At 48.0% G+C, this 23005-nt stretch overlaps 3 protein-coding genes across 3 annotated transcripts; all 3 read left to right on the top strand.

Moving 5' to 3' along the window:
- Positions 1 to 1663: 1663 nt before the first annotated feature.
- Positions 1664 to 4624, top strand: LACBIDRAFT_397690 (phosphatidylinositol phosphate kinase PIPK5; the record flags this gene model as incomplete). Its single annotated transcript, XM_001890150.1, has 6 exons — positions 1664 to 1952; positions 2046 to 2653; positions 2703 to 3467; positions 3540 to 3857; positions 3916 to 4000; positions 4096 to 4624. The coding sequence occupies 6 exons, from the start codon at positions 1664 to 1666 to the stop codon at positions 4527 to 4529; spliced, it is 2499 nt and encodes an 832-aa protein (XP_001890185.1). The 3' UTR covers positions 4530 to 4624.
- Positions 4625 to 16243: 11619 nt separating this feature from the next.
- LACBIDRAFT_335280 (uncharacterized protein) lies at positions 16244 to 17717 on the top strand (the record flags this gene model as incomplete). Its single annotated transcript, XM_001890149.1, has 5 exons — positions 16244 to 16408; positions 16657 to 16924; positions 16972 to 17003; positions 17050 to 17143; positions 17338 to 17717. 5 exons carry the CDS (start codon positions 16244 to 16246, stop codon positions 17715 to 17717), a joined length of 939 nt encoding a protein of 312 aa, XP_001890184.1.
- A 2421-nt stretch (positions 17718 to 20138) lies between these two features.
- Positions 20139 to 20297, top strand: LACBIDRAFT_317511 (uncharacterized protein; the record flags this gene model as incomplete). Its single annotated transcript, XM_001890148.1, has 1 exon — positions 20139 to 20297. The coding sequence occupies one exon, from the start codon at positions 20139 to 20141 to the stop codon at positions 20295 to 20297; it is 159 nt and encodes a 52-aa protein (XP_001890183.1).
- Between the last annotated feature and the right edge of the window lie 2708 nt (positions 20298 to 23005).

The following is a 23005-nucleotide window of genomic DNA, read 5'->3' as shown; positions in this document are numbered from 1 at the left end:
AAACACTACCAAGGTTTGTGTCATTCTTGAAGACATCATGATCCTCAATAAGATCAAGAATTGTGAGGAAGACAAGAGGTGTAACATGAAGCATGTTGATGAAGCAGTGATGGTGGGCAGGATATTGAGAGAACTTGCATGCCAGATCTATGTTACCGCATTTCGGGACAGGAGGACGCTCATTAAGATAACGAGTTTCCTTGAGGAGAGCAATGATTTCAAGATCTTTTTGGAGGTTCAGAGTGTATTCTTCAAGGTTTTCGGGTGGCAAAAAAATGTCTCGAGTTCCCATAGATAGTAAGAAAGAGTCTATGAGGTCTTTCCCCAGTGGTTTCGAATGCATAGCGAGGATAACTGACAAGAAAGGTGCCCAGCTTATCATAGATTAGTGATTTGAATCAGGCGTGACACGCACACTGGGCGGACTCCGAAATCTACCTTATATAAGCTAATTATTATGCGTGCTGCGAGCTGCATCTGCGAACTGCGCCCAGCTTTGAATGCCGTAAACAATCAATTACACTCGTTCACGACGTCTTACAGCTCTTTCGTGGCTCGTTTGGATTTTCTGAATTTTTGGATTTAGTTGATTTTTCGTCACATCAAATCACGTGTAGTCAAGCTTTTCCGAAATGGTTCGATTTCTTGTATTTAAATAGTTGCTGTATTTAAATACCTTCCTCCCTTCTCCATCTTTCACAACACGCTAAAGTTGGGGCGCGATGGTGTAGTGGTCCATTCGCTGCGAACATCTGGGTGTTGAGGCATCCAGGTGGTCGAGGGTTCGAAACCTGCCCCCCACCACCACCGGACTACATGTTGACACCGGGGTTTCTCACCACTATCTGCATCAGTCATCTGCTGAGGGTGTGCGGCTGTGAAGCCGGTTTATGGGAGTCTCTGCAGGGGACATCACACCAGAGCCGGGGTACCGGCCCCAGGGTATGGGAGGATTATGCCGAAAGGCCCGCCCAAGCGAAATGCAAAATTGGTGCCTGAAAGATGGCCCCGCTACCATATTGAGGGGTTCGCCGCATCCATAATACAATGGTTCACACTGTTTACAACCCTATCACCACTACCTTCAAGTCAGCTTGCTTACTAATCGCACCCACACGGGATAAATCTACCCACGGTCCTGGTTCAGTACGCACTTAAATGGGCCTCTACTAGCTTGCCGTTATACGGAGCCACCCGGGGGGATAGTCGGCCTTATCAGGAATTTGCCGGAGGATTTGGGGGCAGAGGTTATGTTCAAAAATAGTTCAGCCAGGTCACAAAGTTGGATAAAGGATCTTGTAAATAATAACACCAACCCATGACGCACGTGACAGTTGTAGGTATACATCTTAGCCTGGGGGGGGCCTACATACCATATATAGCTTAGATAGCCGGGATTGGATGTAGTGGCACATGGGCGTGCCTCGCTTACGAGCATGGCAATAAAAGATCAATAATAATAATAATAATAACACGCTAAAGTTATGTCATGCAGCGAACACTGCTTTCTTACCTTTCGCCGCCGTCCTCTTCTATATTCTGTCCTCGACGCTGGACGCGATGGCTTCTTCAAATTACCACTGCCGTTTCGCCCACCTGTCGTTTGCCTTCGCCAATTGTTGTGCCTGCCTGCAGGCAAAGCCTCCTCTCAACCCACAGCAGCATGCTGTCATTGTCAGCTACATCCTACAAGACCGCCCCCGTCTCTGCCGCTGCCTCGCGCCAGTCTCTTCCGCTGTCTACGACGTCCACTGCGTCGTCTCCTCACACCATCACTAACCGAGATGAAGACAACAACAACGGCGACCAACCTCAGATTATTATGGTGACCAGCGAGGTGGAGGTAGAAACTGGCCCTGCTGGTCAAGATAGCTATTTTACCAGAACGACGGTGACAAAGTCGGTGACGACGGAAACGGTGCAGCCAAGCGGTGACAACGAAGTCCACTTTGGTCCGCCACCGCCCTCTCCCCCTGCCAGCGTTGAAAGAGACTAACTGGAGCCGCCTCCTCCTCCCAGTCGTCTACTACCCGCGTCACACTCAGATTCCGTCATTCGCGAGTCTTCTAATGCTCGAGAACGTGAACGTCAAGCATCATCCACGTCTTCCCGACTAACAGCCAGATCATCCACATTCGACAATACCCTCCATAGGGCCTCAACCGACACCAAAGGCTCACTTCCAACTCTCCGTTACGCCTCACCCCCCACCGCCACCGCCGGCGAATCATCATCATCAAAATCAGCAGCATACGATCCATACCTCCAGCCTCCAGTCGCCATCATCCCCATGCGTCCAACACGGCGAAACACAACTGGCTCAAGCCCCATCGCTGCCAGTTTCAAGCGCGGCCATCAGACACATACGAGGCAATATGGGAGCTCGTCGCATTCGCCTGAGGATGCGTCGTATATCGGTGAAGTGGGGATTGAGCTGGCGTCTGATATTGAGATTGCGGCGGAGCAGATTAGGAGGGAGAGGATGGAGAAGAGGGCGAAGCAGCAGCTGCAACAAGAAGCGGAGGCGGCGCTTACGCGTGCTGAGACGAGGCCCAAGTCCGAGCAGGATATGCCGCTTGTGGGCAACCTTATTGGGGAGGATCATGTGAATTATGTGTTGATGTATAATATGTTGACGGGTATACGTATCGGGGTGGGTTTTCTTTGTTTCTTTATTCATGATACACGCTCACGTCTAGCAGGTTTCTCGATGTCAAGCTAAAATAAAACGACTACTGACGATAGAAGACTTTACCGCTCGTCACAAGTTTTCATTCGATATAGTCGGAAACGAGCTGACTCCTTCGGCAAAATACGATTTCAAGTTCAAGGATTATGCGCCTTGGGTATTTCGGACACTTAGGGAAGACATATTCCATCTAGACCCCGCAGACTACCTCCTCTCCCTCACCGCAAAATACATCCTTTCCGAACTCGGATCCCCCGGAAAATCAGGGTCGTTCTTTTATTTCTCGCGAGACTATCGGTTCATAATCAAAACCATTCGACACTCTGAACATAAATTCCTCTTGTCCATCCTCCCACAATACTTTGACCACGTCAAAGAAAACCCACATACGCTCTTGAGTCGGTTTTACGGCCTACACCGCGTCAAACTTCCCCGAGGTCGGAAAATCCATTTCGTGATCATGAACAACCTTTTCCCACCACATAAAGATATCCACGAGACGTATGATTTAAAGGGGAGTACGGTGGGCCGTGAGTACCCCGAAGATAAAGCCGCGCGGAACCCTCGGGCTGTGTTGAAGGATTTGAATTGGATAAAGAGGGGGAAGGCGTTGGATTTGGGACCGGAGAAAAGGGCGTTGTTGACGGAACAGCTTAGGAGGGACGCGGAGTTTTTGAGGGGGGTTAATGTTATGGATTATAGTCTTTTGGTGGGGATACATAATATGCAGAGGGGGAATAGGGATAATGTTAGGAGGAATACGTTGAAGGTGTTTTCGGTGGGTTTCCTTCGTTTTCATTCTCCGTTCCTACATTGTTTGTGCTCACCCCTTCGTTATTTGTTTTTATAGCCGGACCTCCCCAACTCCCTAGGCCGCTCAAAAACCATGTCAGGCGGCCACAAATCCCCCGAAGCCATCGCCATGCGTCGGGCCATGCGTTCGTCCGACCCTAAAAGGCTAGGCAAACATACCATCCGACTCCCCGAAGAAGATATCGGGGATCGACTTCAGTTGATCTTTTATCAAGACGAGGGAGGGTTGAGGGCGACGGACGAAGGCAATGAAGGGTTGGATGTGATTTATTATTTGGGCGTTATTGATATTTTGACGCCTTATTCGCTTGTGAAGAGGGCTGAGCATTTGTGGAAGGGGTTGAAGGCTGATCGGGTGAGTTTCTTTTTCTGCTTGCTTTTTGGGAACTTGGAGATGTTGATGATGTGAATAGCATAAGATTAGCCCGGTTCCACCTGGGGAGTATGCGGAAAGGTTCTTTGATTTTATGAAGGCTATTATGAGAGGGGGTGAGGGGGGTGCGCGGTTTGAGGCTGAATAGACTTGTGTTGGGTTCACGTCTTGCGCCGCCGTTTTTCTCCCTCCTCATCCGTCACCCCGCCCGCCTCCCTAGGCCGTTCGTTCATACGGCAAGCTCCCACCCATCCGCTACCGCGGTCCCTCCCGTCCTTCTCCACCCAGCCATCCCTACCTCCAACCCACACCAAACCAAACGAACCCACTCATTGCTGGAAGTCAGAAGTCAGAAGAAGACCCACCACAAGAAAAGAGACCCCTGCAATCACAAAAAAACCATCCATCCATCCATATACTGTATCAAACGACAACAACGCCCCACCCACCCGGACCTCACTCACTCACTCAAACTCAAATCACGCTAGCATAAGCAATACCCGGGTTCATAATTTCCATCATTCTTTATCACTCAATTTAACTATCTCTCTCCACCACCACGCTCATTTGATCGATCTCTCACTCAGTATACCTTTTCTTTTCCTTTCGAACGCGTATCTTTTTTGTATCTATATACGATTTGTCTCTCTCTGACTCTCTGGACTTTCTCTCCCTCGAGCTATTGGCGTTCTCGTCGCCCTCACTGTCCTTTTTCGATAGCTTATCTCTATAGCGAACTATGGTTTCTTTTGGCCATGACTACCACACTCATTCACTCATTCGTCTTTTACGAGACATCTGCACTTACATGCTTCTTCCCCTTCCAAAATTCGACATTTAACATGCCTCCTGCTTCAAGTTGAACGATCCATCCCCGGATTTCGCGAATATGCCATTAAACAGTGGTTTTTACTACGATACAGTATGTGATACAAGAAAAGATCCCAGTGGTTCATGGTAATAAATTATACAAAAATCAAACATCGCATCACTCAGACTCTTCCTCGGCTTGGACAGGTTTCTTCCGGGTAGCTATCAGGGTTACGACCGGTCAGTTCATGGGTACCGGCAAGACAAAGGAAAGGACGGCGTACTTCGCTTTGAGGCCCGTTTCTTCGCTGCCTTCTTCTCTACACGCTTTTCGAGCGCTTGGTCCTCTTCTCCCTGGTTCTTATGTTCTTCCAGAAGCTAATTGATGATCGACTGTCAGCGGCAATATGGATAACGTTCTATTAGAACGTACATGCTCGAACTCATTGAGCTCATTATCCGGCTTGTCCTTGGATTTATTAGAACGTGCCTGTAGATAAAGAAGTAAGCGTCAGAGCCTGAAACCGCAAGACGGGAGAGACGTGCCTTTGCCAGAATCTCTGTAAACTTTTCGTACACCTGTGGTTCGTGTAGTTTATCCCGGTAGAACTGGAAGCCCTCGATCAGCTTCTTGACGGACCGCTCCGATTTGAATGGGAGGAGGGAAAGACAGAAAGCGATGTCGCGCCATTGACGAGGATCTTCGCTGAGCCTGAAACGCTGGCATAGCTTCTCGACGATGTTCTCTGCTTTTTTTTCCTGAGATACGTGATAGTAAGGCAGCTGCGTATCAAGACAGACAGCTCGAGAAACGGACCTTTTCGATAAAGGTGAAGATATATTGGAGTGTACTCCTGAAAGTCTTTTCGTCAACGGCATGATCACCCGTCGACAAGTGGCTGATCACTTTTCGAACAAAATCAGTATTCCGTAGTGAGCGTCAGACAAAAAAAACTTACCATCAGGAAGGTTATTGTAGATCGCGTTCTCCTTCGTAGACAGCTCGCTAAAGAACAGCTTGGCGAAATCGGCAATACGTGCATCTTCATCTCCGACACACTTGGCCATTTCACCAAGCTGACCTTTCACCTTGATCATCCCATTCAGAATCAAATGCGTCAAGACCATGAGCGTATTCTTCTTGACAATGATGCTGCCGTCCGAAAGGCCCTTGTACAGCTCGTTACTGTTCTCGTCGATGATGTTGCTAAAGGACACGGCGACATCGCCCAACGCGATGACGATGTTGCTCCGGATGTTGGCGTCTTTGGACGTCTCGAGGATCTTGAATAATAGCCGGTGGTTCTGGTCGCAGAACTGCGAACTGACGCAAAGGAACTTGCTGAATGATAGCGTTGCAGCTGCTCGCAATGTTGGGCTCTGCAAACAAGATTAAGATTACTCAGAAACGCATACTAGGACAGTCTACGAACCTTGAATTTGTGAGGGCTACCACAGATATGGACGACCATGGGGCCGTACATCGCCAAAAGGGAGTCAGTGCCGTAGAGCATCTCCGTTTCACGAACACCTGCGACGCGATCTCCAATTTCGTCCTCTGCATTACCAGCAACTTGATCAAGCTCCTCGCCATCCTTGGAAGCTTTATCGGTGCCTTTCGCCCTCGCTGCCAACTTTTCGGCTGCGAGACATGCATGGTTACTTGACGAAATCACATATGACGAAGAAGACATACCAGCTTGTTTTTCGTCCTTCTGGCGCTTCCACTCCCGCTCAACAAGTTCCAGAAACACGATCTGCTTGATAGCCACATGTCCCACAATGAAAAGAAGTTGGCTCAGCTCAAACGCGTCGCCGACATCCTTCTCCTTGTCATCCTGCTGCGTTCCGTGAGTCGAGTCCTGTGTGGCCGTGTCCAGAGAGTTTTGGGTAACGTCTCCTGCATGGTCTTCAGCCATAGCATCAGGGCCCGTCTCCGCCGTTTCGTTATTGATTTTGGGAACAGCAGGTTTGGGAGCACGAGGGGTGAAAGCTTTGATAGTGAATTTCTTGATGAGCTCATTGCAGAACAGGTCTGGATGCTCGCCGAGCGCATATACGGTGTTGATAACCTGCTCGGCGAACCCGAACCATTCTCGAGATCGACAGGGATGGTTGACGGCATCTTGGAGTTTGCGGAAGATGGAATTGGTCATCTCGATGCGCATGGTCTTGTCGAGGAGGGAACCTGTCATGGTGTTAGTCGAATCCATGCATCCCCTTGACTCTGCACCAGACATACCTTTGACCTTCTTAGCACTCCCGTTCAATCGCTGCAAGGCCACACAGGTGTATCGAGCCAAGGTAAGATCAGCCTTATAGTTCGCATTAGCTCATACCGAATAAGATTGACAAAAAGATTTCACCTTGCCCAACGGTCCCAAACCCACTTTGAGTAAAGTGTCAACGCGACCACTCAGGACGCTGCGTCTTCCCAAGGCAAGCATGCCCAAGATGATGATGGCTCCACGGCGCTGCTGGCTCGGAATGTTTTGTTTAGAACCTGTATGACGGAATGTAAGAATAAAGAAGCGCCATATTGCAAGGTGAACATACTATAGATCTACCAAAGCTTGGAAATAACATCTTGATGAATCTGCTCCTCTTCACTCATAATACGCATCATCTCCTCCAAACTTGTTAGTTCAGCCAGAGTGGTCTCATACGTTCGCCTAATGGAAAGAAATTGTCGTAAGAACTTCACCAAAAAAGAAGGGAAAGGGGAAGGATAACGCACTCAACCAAATTCTTCGCAATACGGCTGACTTGCTCTTTGGGCTGCAGACCCTCGATAGCTTCAAAGTACAAACCGCGATAACAGTCCAGCAACCTCTGCCGAACACCTTTAGCCTCCTTAGCCTCCTCCGCAGGTCCAGAATTGTTGTTGTCCTTCACCCATATCAAATGCAGCATCTTCCTAATCCCGGCCTATACAAACGAAACGAACATGAGCCCCCAATCACTCGCCCTCCAACAAAACCGAGACCAACCTTAGCACTCTCGAACTCATAATCATGCGCAACCTTGAAAAACTCTATAGCCTCAGCAACCTCCAGCTTATTCTTCGATCCCAGAAGCAGTCCCATAGGCTCCATGGCACTCTCAATCTGACGAATAAACGCCAATCCCTCGACGAAATATTTCTTGCGCAACCTCATCAGCTGAAGTTCTTGACCCTCCAACCCAGCCAGGACAGCTTGTTCCTCGGTAACGGCAGCCACGTTCAATTGAGATTTGCGGGGTTTGAGCTTTGAATGTTTCTTTTTCTTCTTGGGCTTTTTCTTGGGCGTGGCGTTCTCGTCGTCGTCGTCCACGGCCATTTTCGCGTCGTCCTCGTCCTCGTCTTCCTCGTCGCTCTCTTCGTCTTCATCTTCGTTCTCTTCTAGTTCGGTATCTACATCCATCGAATCTTCTTTCTTGGCCTTTGTCCTAGTAAACGAGAACCCTCAGTTTAATCAACACGCGAACGGCATAAAAAGTACTTTTTCGACTTCTTCCTCTTCCTTCCAGATTCACCCTCCTCCCCTTTACCCTCCTCTTCTTCATCCTTCTCCTCCTCATCATCATCCTCCCCCTTCGGCTTCTCAACCGCATTCCCAATCTTCCCCTCAACCTTCTCCAACTCCTTACAAACATCCTGATACGCCGCCTGCCACACATCAAGCTGCAACATACCCCCATGCGTGCGATACGGATGGGTCTCCAACAGCTTCACCAAAAGCGCCGCAGCCGTCTTCCTCACCGTCGCGCCCTTATCCGCCAGCGCAGCAATGGCAGCACCGGTAATCGCCAAGCGCTGTTTAGGAAACTTGGGCTTCAAATCGCACATCTTTGCGAGAACTTGGAGGAGCTTCGTGCGCACGTATGAGGAGATGTCGAGCGTGCGTTCGAGGAGCAGGTCGAAGAGCCCGCTTATTTGCTTTTGGGCGGTTTTGGAGTTGTCGTTGTCTGTGCTTGTATTTGAGAGCTCGGTGATGATGGAGCCGATGACTTCGACCAGGGCTTGGCGCATTGGGTATGACTGGTGCGTGAGATAGGTACTCGTCAGGCGGTGAACTTAAGAAAGAAAGGAGCAAGACAGACCTCAGAATCCAGCTGGTCTAGAAGGAGACTGAGCTGTTTGAGTATTGCGCGTGGAGCGAGCTCTGCGAATTTGACGAGGAACCTCGCGAATGCACGAGGGCCTTTGCTATCTTGCGCGTTGAAAGTCTTGCCCGCGATGTCGCGGAGGATTTCGTCCCCGACTTGAGCATGGTCGTACTCCCCAGCGAGGACGGTGAGGCACTCTGCCATGGGCTCGGAGAGGTGTTCGAAGAATGTAAGAAATTGGATGATGTTGATGTGAACAGCAAAAGATTGACCATGGTGTTTCACGGAGAGACAGATGACTTTGTAGACCCAGAGCTTGATATCTGACTTTTTCATGTATTGTTCGTTTTCAGCGACGTGATATGCGGGTCTTGTAATGGTTCTACAGTTATGTTAGAAGATAAACGAACAACAGAAAATAGCAACGCACTTGATAAAGTCTTCCCTTTCAGCAGTCGTCGTCCAAATACGTTGCGTCTGAAGACGCAGAACTTTGACAATCAGCCCAAGTGTCGCAGGGATCTGGTCCTGCCAAGTCCACGCCTCATTCTTCTTGCTCGCAGCTCCACGACCTGCCCCTCTCCCCGCTCCAGCCTTCCCTCCCCTCCCTCTCCTGCCCTTGGTAGCCGCTACTGGGGGTGGCGCATCGCCATCCTCAGTGGCCTTGACCTTCTCAGCCGCCGTAACGAACCATTGCAGCAAAAACGCGTACAACTCCAACGGCGTTTTATGCGCCATGTACGATTGCTGATCTCCCAACTCCACATCACGCATAGTAGCCTCTAATTCCGCTAAGAGGCCAGAGGAAATGGAGTCGAGAAGCTTGCTCATAACGGAGCCAGAGACCGCGTCTGCGTGTTTAAGCAGACACCTATAGATGTCAAAGACCTGTTCATCCGTAATTGCGCTGCTGGAGTCGGCAACAGCCTCCACGGCAGCTACCAAATCGTCAGATTTTTGAGTGGGATTGGAAATGAGATATTCACCTTCATACAGTAGAAAATAACTGTTACACTGAATACATTTATACAAAGTTCTTAGCACTGGACACATGGCAAGATAATTTGTGTTGGAATACTCTAAAAATATGTTTTGAAAATTTCTTATTTTTCCCCTCTTTTCTAGTAAGAAATATGTAATACATCTTCAATGATTGGTTTCAATGAATGAAGGTCAAATATTAATAAGACATGTTGAAAACATGTTGAATGCATTGAGATAAGTATTTAGACAATTCAAATTGACCCTACAGTTGTGGACAACTAAAGTCAACAAATTGAGTATCTCAGGAACCAGATTTTTTGATGGAAATCTGATGACAGTTCTGAAACTGGACAGGCAAAAGGAGCTCAAAAATGGTGTTTTCATGTTATTCCCATGAGTTTTTGGCTGTGCCAAAATTTTGAGCCAATTTTTTTGCATCCTACATCGCCATCTCAGCAAGTCTCTCAAAAAAATCCTGCTCATCAAGCTTATCCCAATTACTCTCTGCATATCCATCTCTTCGCCTGATTCCTCAGCTTTGCTTGCCTCATTTTTATTGTGTAATGGGGTGTGACACTTGAGATCTCGTGATCAGTTCTTCATCATCTGTCACTGACAGTCTGACAGCTTTGAGAAAATGATGTCACTGATGGAATAAAAGTCAAAAAAGGTTTGTTTTGGAGGTGTTCAAGGTTGCAATGCTTTTTAGGAGGACAGCCTCTAGGTTTGGGCAGCATAATAGCAATTTTTTTTAAAGGGGAGGATCTATTTTATTTTTATTTTTTCGAGATTTTATCGATTTCTTTGGGTGTGCGCCAAAATTTTGGACCTTTTTTCTGACAAATCTTCACTTTTGGGAAATTGGCTTGTACCATTTAAAAGATCTACTCAATTCCTGCCTATTCCGATGGTTTTCGGACTTTGAAAAATTTACTACCGGTCTCAATAAATCAGTCTATAAATTTGTTGACTTTAGTTGTCCGCAACTGTATATCTTTCAAGTAAGTTTCTATATGTTTTAATATGTTTCATAAATATTTGATCTTCATTCATTGAAAACAATCTTTGTGCATCCAGAGTGAATGAAAAATCTTTTTTGTCTGTTTTGAAAGGGGCTCTGACAATAGACTGTTGGACCTACACCCACTTAATTAGTCCAGCTCAAGATCATAAACAAAACAATAGACATCTCAACAACAAAGACTCAAAATTGCTAGCTCACTGGACACATGACAAGATAATTTGTGTTGATATACTCTTTTGAAAGTTCCTTATTCTTTTTCTGTTTTCTGGTAAGAAACATGTAATACATCTGGGCCACATTAACTTGAACCAACTACTGTAATGAAATTGTCCATAAATTTCAAATATTTTTATGGTAACAATGTCTGAGAAATTGTAAGTTAGTCAAAGGTAATATAGCTTGCATCTAGTAACCAACAACATATCAAGACACAAGCACAAGATAGAATATCAGTGAAACAGAAACAAATCACTATAGAAGGTGGATTAAGTACTAGTTCCTGTAAAGTCATCATCAAAATCTTTCCCTTTATGAAACAAGTGTGACATTTTGGATTTAAATTTTAAAACTCTGTTTGCAAGTTTGGAAAGACAATGGACTGAGGATAAAGACATCAGAGGGGGTTCAAACAACAATTACCAAAAAACATACCTTGTTTCTCAGGATTATCCAGAAGCACTGCTTGAACTGGATGATTCAAAACAACCTGTGTTGAATGCAAGTTTTGTTCACCATGACTTATGGTGCCTGCCTCAACAACTTGAACCCCCTGTGCTTCTTGGACATTGGCTGTGGTAGGAATTGTATGAGATTCTGCTGCAGGAACTCTGTTCTTTAATTTATGAGCTTGGGTCTCCAGCTTCTCTGCCTCTGTGTATTTTCCCAAGTATCGATATGTTGCTGCTAGATTTGAAATGGCATTGATTGTATCTGTGTGTTCCACTCCAAGAATTCTGTTCCTTGCATCCAGAACTTGCATCTCCAGCTTCTCTGCCTCTGTGTATTTTCCCAAGTTTTGATATGTTACTGCTAGATTTGCAATGGCATTGATTGTATCTGGGTGTTCCACTCCAAGAATTCTGTTCCTTGCATCCAGAACTTGCATCTGCAGTTTCTCTGCCTCTGTGTATTTTCCCAGAGTATAATATGTTGCTGCTAGATTTGCATTGCATTGATTGTATCTGGGTGTTCCACTCCAAGAATTCTTTTCCTTGCATCCAGAACTTGCATCTGCAGTTTCTCTGCCTCTGTGTATTTTCCCAGACTTGATATGTTGCTGCAAGATGTCCCATGGCATAGATTGTATCTGGGTGTTCAACTCCAAGAATTCTATTACTTGCATCCAGAACTTGCATCTCCATCTTCTCTGCCTTTGTGTATTTTCCCAAGTGTCGATATATTGCTGCTACATTTGCAATGGCATTGATTGTATCTGGGTGTTCCACTCCAAGAATTCTGTTCCTTGCATCCAGAACTTGCATCTGCAGTTTCTCTGCCTCTGTGTATTTTCCCAAGTGTTGATATGTTGTTGCTAGATTTGCAATAGCATTGATTGTATCTGGGTGTTCCACTCCAAGAATTCTTTTCCTTGCATCCAGAACTTGCATCTGCAGTTTCTCTGCCTCTGTGTATTTTCCCAGACAATAATATGTTGCTGCAAGATGTCCCATGGCATAGATTGTATCTGGGTGTTCAACTCCAAGAATTCTATTACTTGCATCCAGAACTTGCATCTCCATCTTCTCTGCCTTTGTGTATTTTCCCAAGTGTCGATATGTTGCTGCTAGATTTGCAATGGCATTGATTGTATCTGGGTGTTCCACTCCAAGAATTCTGTTCCTTGCATCCAGAACTTGCATCTCCAGCTTCTCTGCCTCTGTGTATTTTCCCAAGTTTTGATATGTTGTTGCTAGATTTGCAATGGCATTGATTGTATCTGGGTGTTCCACTCCAAGAATTCTTTTCCTTGCATCCAGAACTTGCATCTGCAGTTTCTCTGCCTCTGTGTATTTTCCCAGACAATAATATGTTGCTGCAAGATGTCCCATGGCATAGATTGTATCTGGGTGTTCAACTCCAAGAATTCTATTACTTGCATCCAGAACTTGCATCTCCATCTTCTCTGCCTTTGTGTATTTTCCCAAGTGTCGATATGTTGCTGCTAGATTTGCAATGGCATTGATTGTATCTGGGTGTTCCACTCCAAGAATTCTGTTCCTTGCATCCAGAACTTGCATCTCCAGCTTCTCTGCCTCTGTGTATTTTCCCAAGTTTTGATATGTTACTGCTAGATTTGCAATGGCATTGATTGTATCTGGGTGTTCCACTCCAAGAATTCTGTTCCTTGCATCCAGAACTTGCATCTCCAGCTTCTCTGCCTCTGTGTATTTTCCCAAGTTTTGATATGTCACTGCTAGATTTGCCATTGCTCTGATTGTTTGTGGGTGTTCCACTCCAAGAATTCTGTTTCTTGCATCCAGAACTTGCATCTTCAGCTTCTCTGCCTCTGTGTATTTTCCCAGACAATAATATGTTGCTGCAAGATGTCCCATGGCATAGATTGTATCTGGGTGTTCCACTCCAAGAATTCTGTTCCTTGCATCCAGAACTTGCATCTGCAGTTTCTCTGCCTCTTTGTATTTTCCCAGCAGATAATATGTTTCTGCTAAACCTCCCATGGCATTGATTGTGTCTGGGTGTTCCACTCCCAGAATTCTGTTTCTTGCATCCAGAACTTGGATCTCCAGCTTCTCTGCTTCTGTATATTTTCCCAGGTCTCGATTTGTTGATGCAATATGTGCCATAGCACTGATTATATTTGGGTGTTCTACTCCAAGAATTTCATTCCTTGTATCCAGAACTTTAATCTGCAAGATTTCTGCTTCCTTTGTGTATCCTTGGTGTTGCAGCAGCTCTCCAAATTTGGCATAAGCATCATCTAAGTAACTGATACCCTTCTGATCACTTTCTGATCCGGAATACTCCATATTTGCTCTTACATGTGTTACCAAGGCCCTGTGAAATCTATATGGTTGGCTTCCCTCCCATCTTAGTGAACAAGATAAAGTAACATATGCCATAAAGCAACATCTTTCCTTCTCATCCAAAGTCATTCTGTCTCTTCCCCAGGCATGAACAAGTGGATGCATTGCATACACACCATCAGATGGTGCTTTCTTAATCAAGGAGAAGGACAGCAATACCCGAATGCCTTCTCCAAAAAGTACATCATCCCAAGTACCTGCCTTGTTCAGAGGCAGCAGTCTCCGATCCAGTATAGAACTGGCAAGTGGCAATTCAGAGTTAGAGGTTTCTTCATCTCTTTGAAGAGCAGCATAAGAAAATATTTCCTCACTAATTCCCTCATGATGGAAGAAAGGAAATAATTCCAGAAGGAGCATTGCACTGTTGGCTGCATTGGTCTTATGAGAATCACCAGATTTAGTTCTTTGTTGAATCTCTTTGTATGAAAGTTCCCAAGTTTCATAGACAGTTCTGTTATACTTAGAAGCTCCAGTAAATTCAGAATGAGATAATAATGTTTTTTGATGCTCATAATATTTTGCAAGATAGTTTCCAATAGTGGTGGCTCCAGAAGCAATGTAAGCACCAGCCTGATCAATAGCAAGAGGAAGGTATGAGAGCTTCCTCACAATCTCACAAGCTTCAGTTTGAAACTCCATTGAAGATGGATCCAAGTAACTGGCTTTTAAAAGTAACTCAATAGAATCATTCTCTTCCATCTCAGCTACTTCAAGAGAATTCTCAGGTGAGGTTAAATTCCTCATGGTGGAGTTGCGACTAGTTATCAGAATGTTTCCCCCCCTTCCAGGTGGAAGATAACCCTCCAGCTCAGCAGGTGATAGAACATCAGCATTGTCAAAGACCATCACATAGTTCTCTTTCAGCAAGCCAATCCAGTGAAGAGCAGATTCAGGTGAGCCATCCAGTCCACTAGACTGGGCTGCAGGAAGATTACAGATACCCTTGAGTGCCTGAGTGATGGTGCCAACTGAGGAAGCATCAATCCAGAAAACAGAAGAGAAGCTGAAGGCAATTGAAATTTCAGAAATAAGGGTTGCTTTTCTGATGATACTCACAAGCCAGACATTTCCTCAATGAACTTCAAGCAAATCTGAGTCTTTCCAATACCCCCCATTCCATACAACAGAAAGATCTTTCGTCTCTGAGCTGAGTCATTTGTGTTGGAAAAATGCCTCTCAAGTTTGGCGATGACTTGTGTGCGGCCTGTGAACCGATTGCTCGGATTCGGCACGAGGGGAATGACCCCATCGGACGTCTTCCTATTGCCATAATTGATGTGCATCTGCCCGAGATTCACACTATCAGTTTGGTTCACCAGATCATAACCATTCTACTCACAGAGTTGTCAATGAACATGTTGTCACGAGCAATAAAGTCGTGAGAACCCGCAAGAACGCCCGCTCCGCTCATGTTGAGATATTGGAGGTGGATAGGTTCAGGATGAGGGAAGGAAGGAAAGAAGAGCGCCCAAGATGTTAGAGACCCCCAATCACGCCACGAGGTGAACACGTGTTTTGGTCTATTTTTATGTACCTTGGCTTCTCCAACTCCTCCTCTTCTTCGTTTTTGCCCTTCCAGTGTGACCCTATTTCGAGGTATGTAAGTAAGTTCGCCTTTGTTTGAATACCTGTGTTCATGCCTGTAAACCTATTTCAAGGATAGAGGTGCTGCGCGGTAGCTCAGCGGGTCGTGTTCAAGTGCCGATATCTGCTCCGTCGAGTCCTGGTCTTGGCCGTCAAGTTGGTTAGAACGTCAAGTGAGTTCATATTCTTTCCTATTCTAAACCGGTGGTAGTGATCGACTGTTTTACACAGTTGGCTTTATAAAAATCCTAGTGTATTCCCCGGACACCCACGTTTTCCTGCCTCCTCCCCAAACCGACCGCCAATGAAAAACCAACCCTCCTCTGCGATTCTTTGTGTCCCAACCATTTTTAGCAGCGGCGTGTTGCCTCCTACCTCCCCATCTCGACTTCCCCGCTACCTATTCTCGCTGCAGAACTCTACTGCCTTGTTGTCCCTTTAGCCGTCTTCCTGGATTAGGTCGATCAGTGGGAAGGCCATCTAGGTGCCACATGTGCATAGCCCTCCTCGTTTCAGCGCGTTGTAAAAGCGATGGACCGGGGCTCTTGAAAGCGAGGTTCTCGTCGTTGTCCAATGTCCACGAGCGGACATCATGGACAAACGAGTCTTTCTCAGTGTGGAGGAAGGAGGGTGACTATTGAGCGTTGAGCGCTGAACGTTGACACTACCCCAATCGCTCACCCGATTTCTCTTCGATCTTGTCTCTCAACGGTGACTCGCCCCCCACCTTCCTTGTGGTGTGGAAGATTCGGTTTCTTTGTTCGCATCGGCGCCCGGAAAAGAAGGAGCTTGGAGTGTACCGAGCGGTGCAGAGGATTACGTTGAATCCATACATGCTGGACTGGCTCAGAGGTCTTGCGGAGGAAGGGCGAATCGGCGCCATTGAAAGGAAAAAGGAGGAGAGGCAACGGTTGGTCGAGTTCGATACGATACGACAGGGCGTCCCGAATGGATGGGGACGCCTCTATGGGTTTCGGGAACGTGATTGTGCAGAGGTGGTGTGGTAGGGTAGTGTTGTCGCAGGCGGAACGATAGAAGACTACCATGGAGGAACCTCAAGTGCGCCAGGCCGGAGTCAGTGGAGGGGTATAGGTGAGGTATTGAAGACAATGTGATGGACATCCAACAACGCCACCATCCCCTCCCAAATCCTAAAACGCCCAACCTCCTCACGTACCCAAGGAACCTCGTCGCCCCAGTGGGTAACCACAATTGCTGCCTGTCCCTCTAAGACCACCGCCCTCAGTCAAATGGCTGTGAATCGACGTGCTGCGAATTCTTTTTCCGTCTCCGGAGTTCCTGGCGTGGACCAGGCTCGTGGGCCAAGGGACAAGAGGACCTCCCAGCACCGAGCAATTTTCCACATTTCCGCTTCCCTCCTCTTCTCCTTCTCCCTCTCCGCCTCAGTCGATTCGTTCGCAATCTCAACCTCGAATCCAAGCTCATCCTCCGCCACACGAATCTGACCCACCCTCTCACTCCCTCGAAATGGAACAAAACCCCCTCCAAAGCCTGTAACGAATGCCTCCTAAACCATTATGCCCGGATGACGACGCATTAGCGGGCGTACGCGAGCTGTTGGTGTACGTTTTTGTGCGTTGTATTATTGGAGAAGAGGGAGACGATGACATGGCCGGAGATAGGGAGGGCAGTCCCTGCGTATACGATTGCGGGCGGTCGCCCGTTGAGAGGGAGAGGCGTGTCGATTTTCCCTGAGCCTGTAATGGAGGGGGGTTGGTTAGGGCAGACGTGGATAGAAAGGAGGGAGCTGGATATAAATGTATGCGCGAAAATACGGCTACACGGACTCGGAGGGGAGAACGAAGTTGACGAAGAAATTGGCCTGAAGGCCGCAGAGGGAGCTGCAGCCAAGTCGTAGGCCGAGAGTGAGGGACGGATTCAACACATGCTTACTTTGGCAATGCAGAGTTGAACGAAGGAAATCCTTCATTACTACGCGAAGACCTCCTTCGCACAAGATTCAACAATACGTACTATGGCAATGCAGAGTTGAATGAAGGAAACACTTCACTACTACGCGAAGACCTCCTTCGCACAAGGTGTAGGCTTGTAGAGGCGCGAAATGGCGAGACAGAGCTGACTGACAAATGTGAGGTCGACGGATCTGTAGGAGCTCCAATTGCAATCGCACCTGGACGAGCTGCGGGGCTGGAACGTCATTACAAACGAATCGCCGCTTTACTCAGTGTGGAGATATTCCAAGCGACTGCTTGTTTACCCGACAAGAACTCTGGTGATAGGTCTGCCAAGGTCGAGGGACACAACTTGGAAACAGAGGAAAGATGAAGGCGTATCTTAGTCTAGAGATGAAATGGTAACGGACCGTGAATCTATTCAGTATGTACATATGCTGAGTCCAATGTCAACGAGAAATATTTGCTTGTACTACGAGACGGAATTGGGGAAGTTGGGTGGTGTGTACGTAGTTACGCGTGGAACATCTGGAAGAAGGAAGAAAACAGTTAGCCACGTAACGGTAGAGGCAGTTTTATATAGTAGCTAGAAGTCAGGGCGAGGCCCAGATCGACAGGCATTGACTCTAACCTTTGCTCGACTTGAGACATCGCCAAGGACGGAGTGGGTCGTCGACGAGAAGGTTATCGAATAGTTCTGAGAGAGAATGGACAAACAACCACACGCTGGGCGCAACCTATCAGACGATCTATGTATATGAGGTTTGCCTACGGCCACTGATAAAACCACAAGCTTGGTACTAGTGCCCGAGTTGCGCAAGTCATAGTGCGATCACTAGCTGGGGATTGCACTGGTGTTGTGGAACTAGAACCCAAGTAACGGAGGAGGTTGGTCAGCCAGGCAAAGGACCAGATAGATGCAAGGTGACGAGGAATTCAAAAGCCGGGGAAGGGAGAACGTAAAGCAAGGCTGACAACTTACCGAAGGAGTTATCCCCACTCTCCAGCTCTGCGACTCAAGCTTGCGCGTATGATCAGGCGGACGGCAGTGTCCGAATTGCTCTATGTGAGGAATTGCCGTGGCTGCTGGCGAAGAGGTGATGCTAGATCCACGAGCTCTGTAGAGGCGGCTTACCTGGGTGAAATCCACCATAGCAATATCCCCTTCGCGGGCCGAAGCACGAAGGGGTGCAAATGGCGGACGCAAAAGACGATGCGACCATGGAAGTGGGAGAGTTGGAGTTTGCCAGTGATGTGGAATCAGAACCTGAGTAACAGACGAAGGCGGTCAGCCGAGCGCAAAAGGTCAAGAGGATTTGGAGGCCAAAGCAGGGAGGAAAGCACAAAGGAAGAGAGTCACTAACTCAATGAAGTCAAAACGTCCGTTCTCCCCCCTTCCCAGCTCTCCAGCTCGAGCTGGCGTCACTTCCTTCTGACCGACGTGAACCAGGCGGGCGACCATGGTCTACCGTGGCTTGTGGAGCTTCTCGAGAGCGTATTGGCGTCGTTGGAAAGGACGTTGAGGGCTGACGTTGTCGACTACGGCTTGACCGAGTATCCTCTATCCGTATGCGGAGTAGTTACGAGCGGGTTGGCTGAGTAGGGGTTGTTTGTAGATGGAAGGCAGAGCAAAAGGTTGGGCGACGAAAGGCAACGCTGTTGGCAATGTAAGCATCCAGTGAACGTTGCAATTTCAAAATTCTAATTGTCGTACCACTATAAACCTCCCCATCCCGGACTGACTGGCCAACGCCGATGATAGGATAGACTTCGGATACCGCGCATGCGCTTTTGCGCAGTGATGGCTGGGGTGGACGTTGGGGTCTATCTCGATCGCCACATTTGCGAAGCTCCTGACGCCATCATGCGTATACGCAGCTCAAGCCCGTTCGATGTATTCCCTTCCCGAAGACCCAGCGTTTGCTTCTGAGTTCAGCTCAACAGCCTTCTCGAAAGAACATTGAACCCTCGAAAAACCGGCGACTTTTTGTGTTGCACAGAGAGATCAAGCAGGCGCAACAGAGGACGATCAACGAGGAGTCGATACCGTTACGAAGGACGGTTGGTTTCAACCGTGTGTGGAACCCAGGAGGTTGAACGGTCTATCAAGGAGGGGTTTGAGAGTGCATGGGGTGACACATTCCCAAGTCTGGGGAAGGACCTGGTCACCCGGTTAGAGACAGAAGGATGTTCGAGGGAGCTATGTAGTGATTGAGGAAATGCACAGGGAAGATGGAAATTTAGGACACTCGTGATTGGAAGTGACGTCAGCAAACTTACTACCGCAAGTTCGTCGCGTTCAATGCTACTTGTGCGCTCGTCTGCTGCTGCTATCTCAACGTAGCTTTAACTTGAGGCTATTCTTCCTGCCTAGCTGTAATTCTCACAAATCCACCTCACCTCTCATGGTGATCTTTCTACTCAGCGATGCTACCCCAACGGCCAACCAACGGCCTCGATGTTTACGGGCTCAAAAAAATTGTTACTACATACCGACGCACATACAAGGGATAGAGGGTTCTCGGCCGCCAGGCATTAGACCCTAGTGCATGTCAATTGGCCTCCGACGTACGGTAACCGCAGAAACGATGGCAATCCACAAGCAATCCATGCTCGACGTGGCCGATAATCAGAGGTCAGGTGAAGTTCAAAAAACGTCGGGCAGAAGAGGTATACGACGAGCGAGGTGGTGAGTACGATAACTGCTTTAGTCGTGCGATATTCTTGACAGTTTCCTAGGGTGGCAAAAGTTTGGACGACGACGGGCTGCGTGCAGTAGTACCCAGATCTCCTCATGTTCTACTCAAAGCCCGGCCGCATACACTCCAATTTTTTTGGGTTCTGGCCAACCTGGCGGCCAACAAGGTCCCAATTATGCGAGTTGGTGTTATGCCACGATCCCTGGCCGGTGCGCATACCTCTACACACCCCAAATGTTTACGCTCCCGCGTAACAGACTCGTAAAAAGTCGAGTGGGTTTAGACGGAGCGGGGATTTGAGGAGTACGTGTCGTTTTCTTATTCCGGCCGTATTTCTCATGCCACGTAGAGGTTTTCAGCGAAAGCTATGAGTTCAAAAGAGTCATACGCACACAAAGACTTTACTCCGCTTCTGACGCCGTTGATAGTTGGTGTTGATGATCCAGATGCCAGATGGAGCCGACGATTCAGATGCCTGAGACTTACCCCGGATACGCCCTTCCTGACGACCTCGAGCAACGGCGTGATACTATTGCGGACTTCCTTGCTGACGCGACTGATCTTCTCCTGAACGGGAAGGTCCTTCTGGTTGATGATCTTCGCCAGTTCATTCGCCGTTGATGTGAGGGATGTCGCAAGGGCGTTATTCGTTTGTTGAATCTGACGTTAGATGGCGTGGAGCTGTGAGCCAGAAGATCGGAGGGTGATTCGGAAACTCGAGGCGAATGAGGCGGTTGACGGCTGCAGTTTCTGCAGTTCAGAAACCATGTTGTCGGACTAGAGGATGGGGGTCTCGTCAGACCCGAGCATTTCACAGCACTCCCCCACCCTTTGCACCCATCATCGACTGTGGACGTCTGGGTGATCACAAAGAGCGACCTGATTCTTGGATGAGTCCGGTGTTGTTGTTGTTCGGCCGCCGGCAATGGGGGTCCGAGGGTCCTTTCAACCTCGAAGCACCACCGAGCCTCTGAACTTCCCTGATCGAACAGGTTTTCATGAGTCACCCATGTTTCCCCTGGGTCGTTCAGCTACTATCGCCTGGACATCCCTGCCTGACCTCACGCTGCTGCCCGAAATGGAAACGCAATTTGAAGGCCACCTTCTTCAACGTTCACTCCAATTGGAAGCTGTGGAGATTCAAAGGCGAAAAGTTATCGTGCGGGCTCTCGGCTTCATTGCAAGAATATCTGAGTGCATCGCTTCTGAGTGAGTTCCTCCTTCCATTGCATTCTTTCTACCTTACCTTGTCATCCCCTTCTGTGCTGCAACAAACCTTGCAGCAGTTTCCCCTTGTATGCTCCAGTCGAGTCGATCTCCTTCCTGTATACTAATAATGTCCTCCCAGTTCTGGTCTTGGCAACGTCGTTCACGAACCTCGTGTTTCTACAGCCAACAAGACCCCCCAATCTTAAGCGAACCACTGGTTTCTAGTGGTACGACAATTAGAATCTTGAATTTATGACCTTCTGGATGCTTACATTGCCACTGCAACAGCCCTACAATCCTTTTTGATCTGCTTTCCATCTGCAAAGCCCGACTCAGCTATCCGCTCGTAACAACTCTGCATATGGATAGAGGAGACCCCTTGGCAGTTAGTTTTCTCCAGCCCCGTAGTCGACAGTGCCAGCCCTAAACGCCCTTTCCATTGCAGTCACCTGGCCGGCGTCTTCAACCATGCCTAGCTCGACGACGCCAATACGCTCTCAAGAAGCTCCGCAATCCACGGTACGCCATCTGGTTCACGTCATTCAGAAGGAAGTGACGCCAGCTCGAGCTGGAGAGCTGGGAAGAGGGGAGAACGGACGTTTTTGACTTCTGATTCCACAACATTGGCAATCCTCAACTCTCCCGACTTTCATGATGGCATCGCCTTTCGCGTCCACCATTTGCATACCTTCGTGCATCGGCCTCCGAAGAGGATATCGCCATGGTGGAATCCACCCAGCTAATGCGCCTCTACGGAGCTCGTGGATCCAGCATCACCTTTTCGCCAGCAGCCACGGCAAATCCCTTCCACAGCGCAATTTAAGTCACTGTCGTCCGCCTGATCATAAGCGCAAGCTTGTGTCGCAGAGCTGGAGAGTGGGGATAACTCTTTCGGCAAGTTATCAGCCTTGCATTACTTATTCCTTTGGTATACCGTTCTCCCTTCACCCGCTTCTGAATTCCTCGTCACCTTGCATCTATTTGGTCTTTTTGCCTGGCTGACCGACCTCCTTCGTTACTTAGGTTCTAGTACCACAACACCAGTGTAATCCCCAGCTAGTGATCGCACTGTCTTTCGCCCGCCACCATGATTCGCACAACTTGCCCACTTGCTCCCCTTCGTGCATCGACTCGCGGAGAAGGTACAACAAGTACCAAGCTCGTGGATTCGGTCTTCGCCAGCTCACATATATCGATCGTCTGATAGGTTGCGCCCAGCGTGTGGTTGTTCGGCTATCCTCCTCCACCGAAGCTCAGAGCTGCTCGATAACCTTCTCGTCGACGACCCACTCCGTCCTTTGCGATGTCTCAAGTCGAGCAAAGAGTAGAACCAATGCCTGTCGATCTGGGCCTCGCCCTGACCTCTACCTACTATTTGAAATTGCCTCTACGTGGTCAACTGTCTTCTTACTTCTTCCAGGCGTTTTTCACGCGCCGCTACGTACACACCACCCAACTACCCCAATCCCTACTCGTAGTACAAGCAATTATTATATCATGTCTCTCGTTGACGTTGGACTCAGGCATAGATACTGCATACATTCACTGTCCGATACCATTTCATCTTCTAGATACGCCTTCATTTCTACTAGAAGAACTTGTGTCTCGACTGTGGCAGACCTAAGTATCACCAAAGTTCGTGTCGGTAAACAAGCAGCCGTCTATAATGACGCTCGTGTGTTTCAACCNGGGTGGTGGTGGAGTCTACAGCGTAGGAGGATCACTGTCTATCGCTCTGCAGCTCGTCCAAGTG

Source organism: Laccaria bicolor, genomic scaffold (assembly GCF_000143565.1).
Source record: "Laccaria bicolor S238N-H82 LACBIscaffold_81 genomic scaffold, whole genome shotgun sequence".
In the NCBI taxonomy this organism is placed as follows: Eukaryota; Fungi; Basidiomycota; class Agaricomycetes; order Agaricales; family Hydnangiaceae; genus Laccaria; species Laccaria bicolor.
The sequence above is the reverse complement of the archived record's forward strand: the minus strand, read 5'-3'. Positions and strand labels throughout refer to the sequence as shown.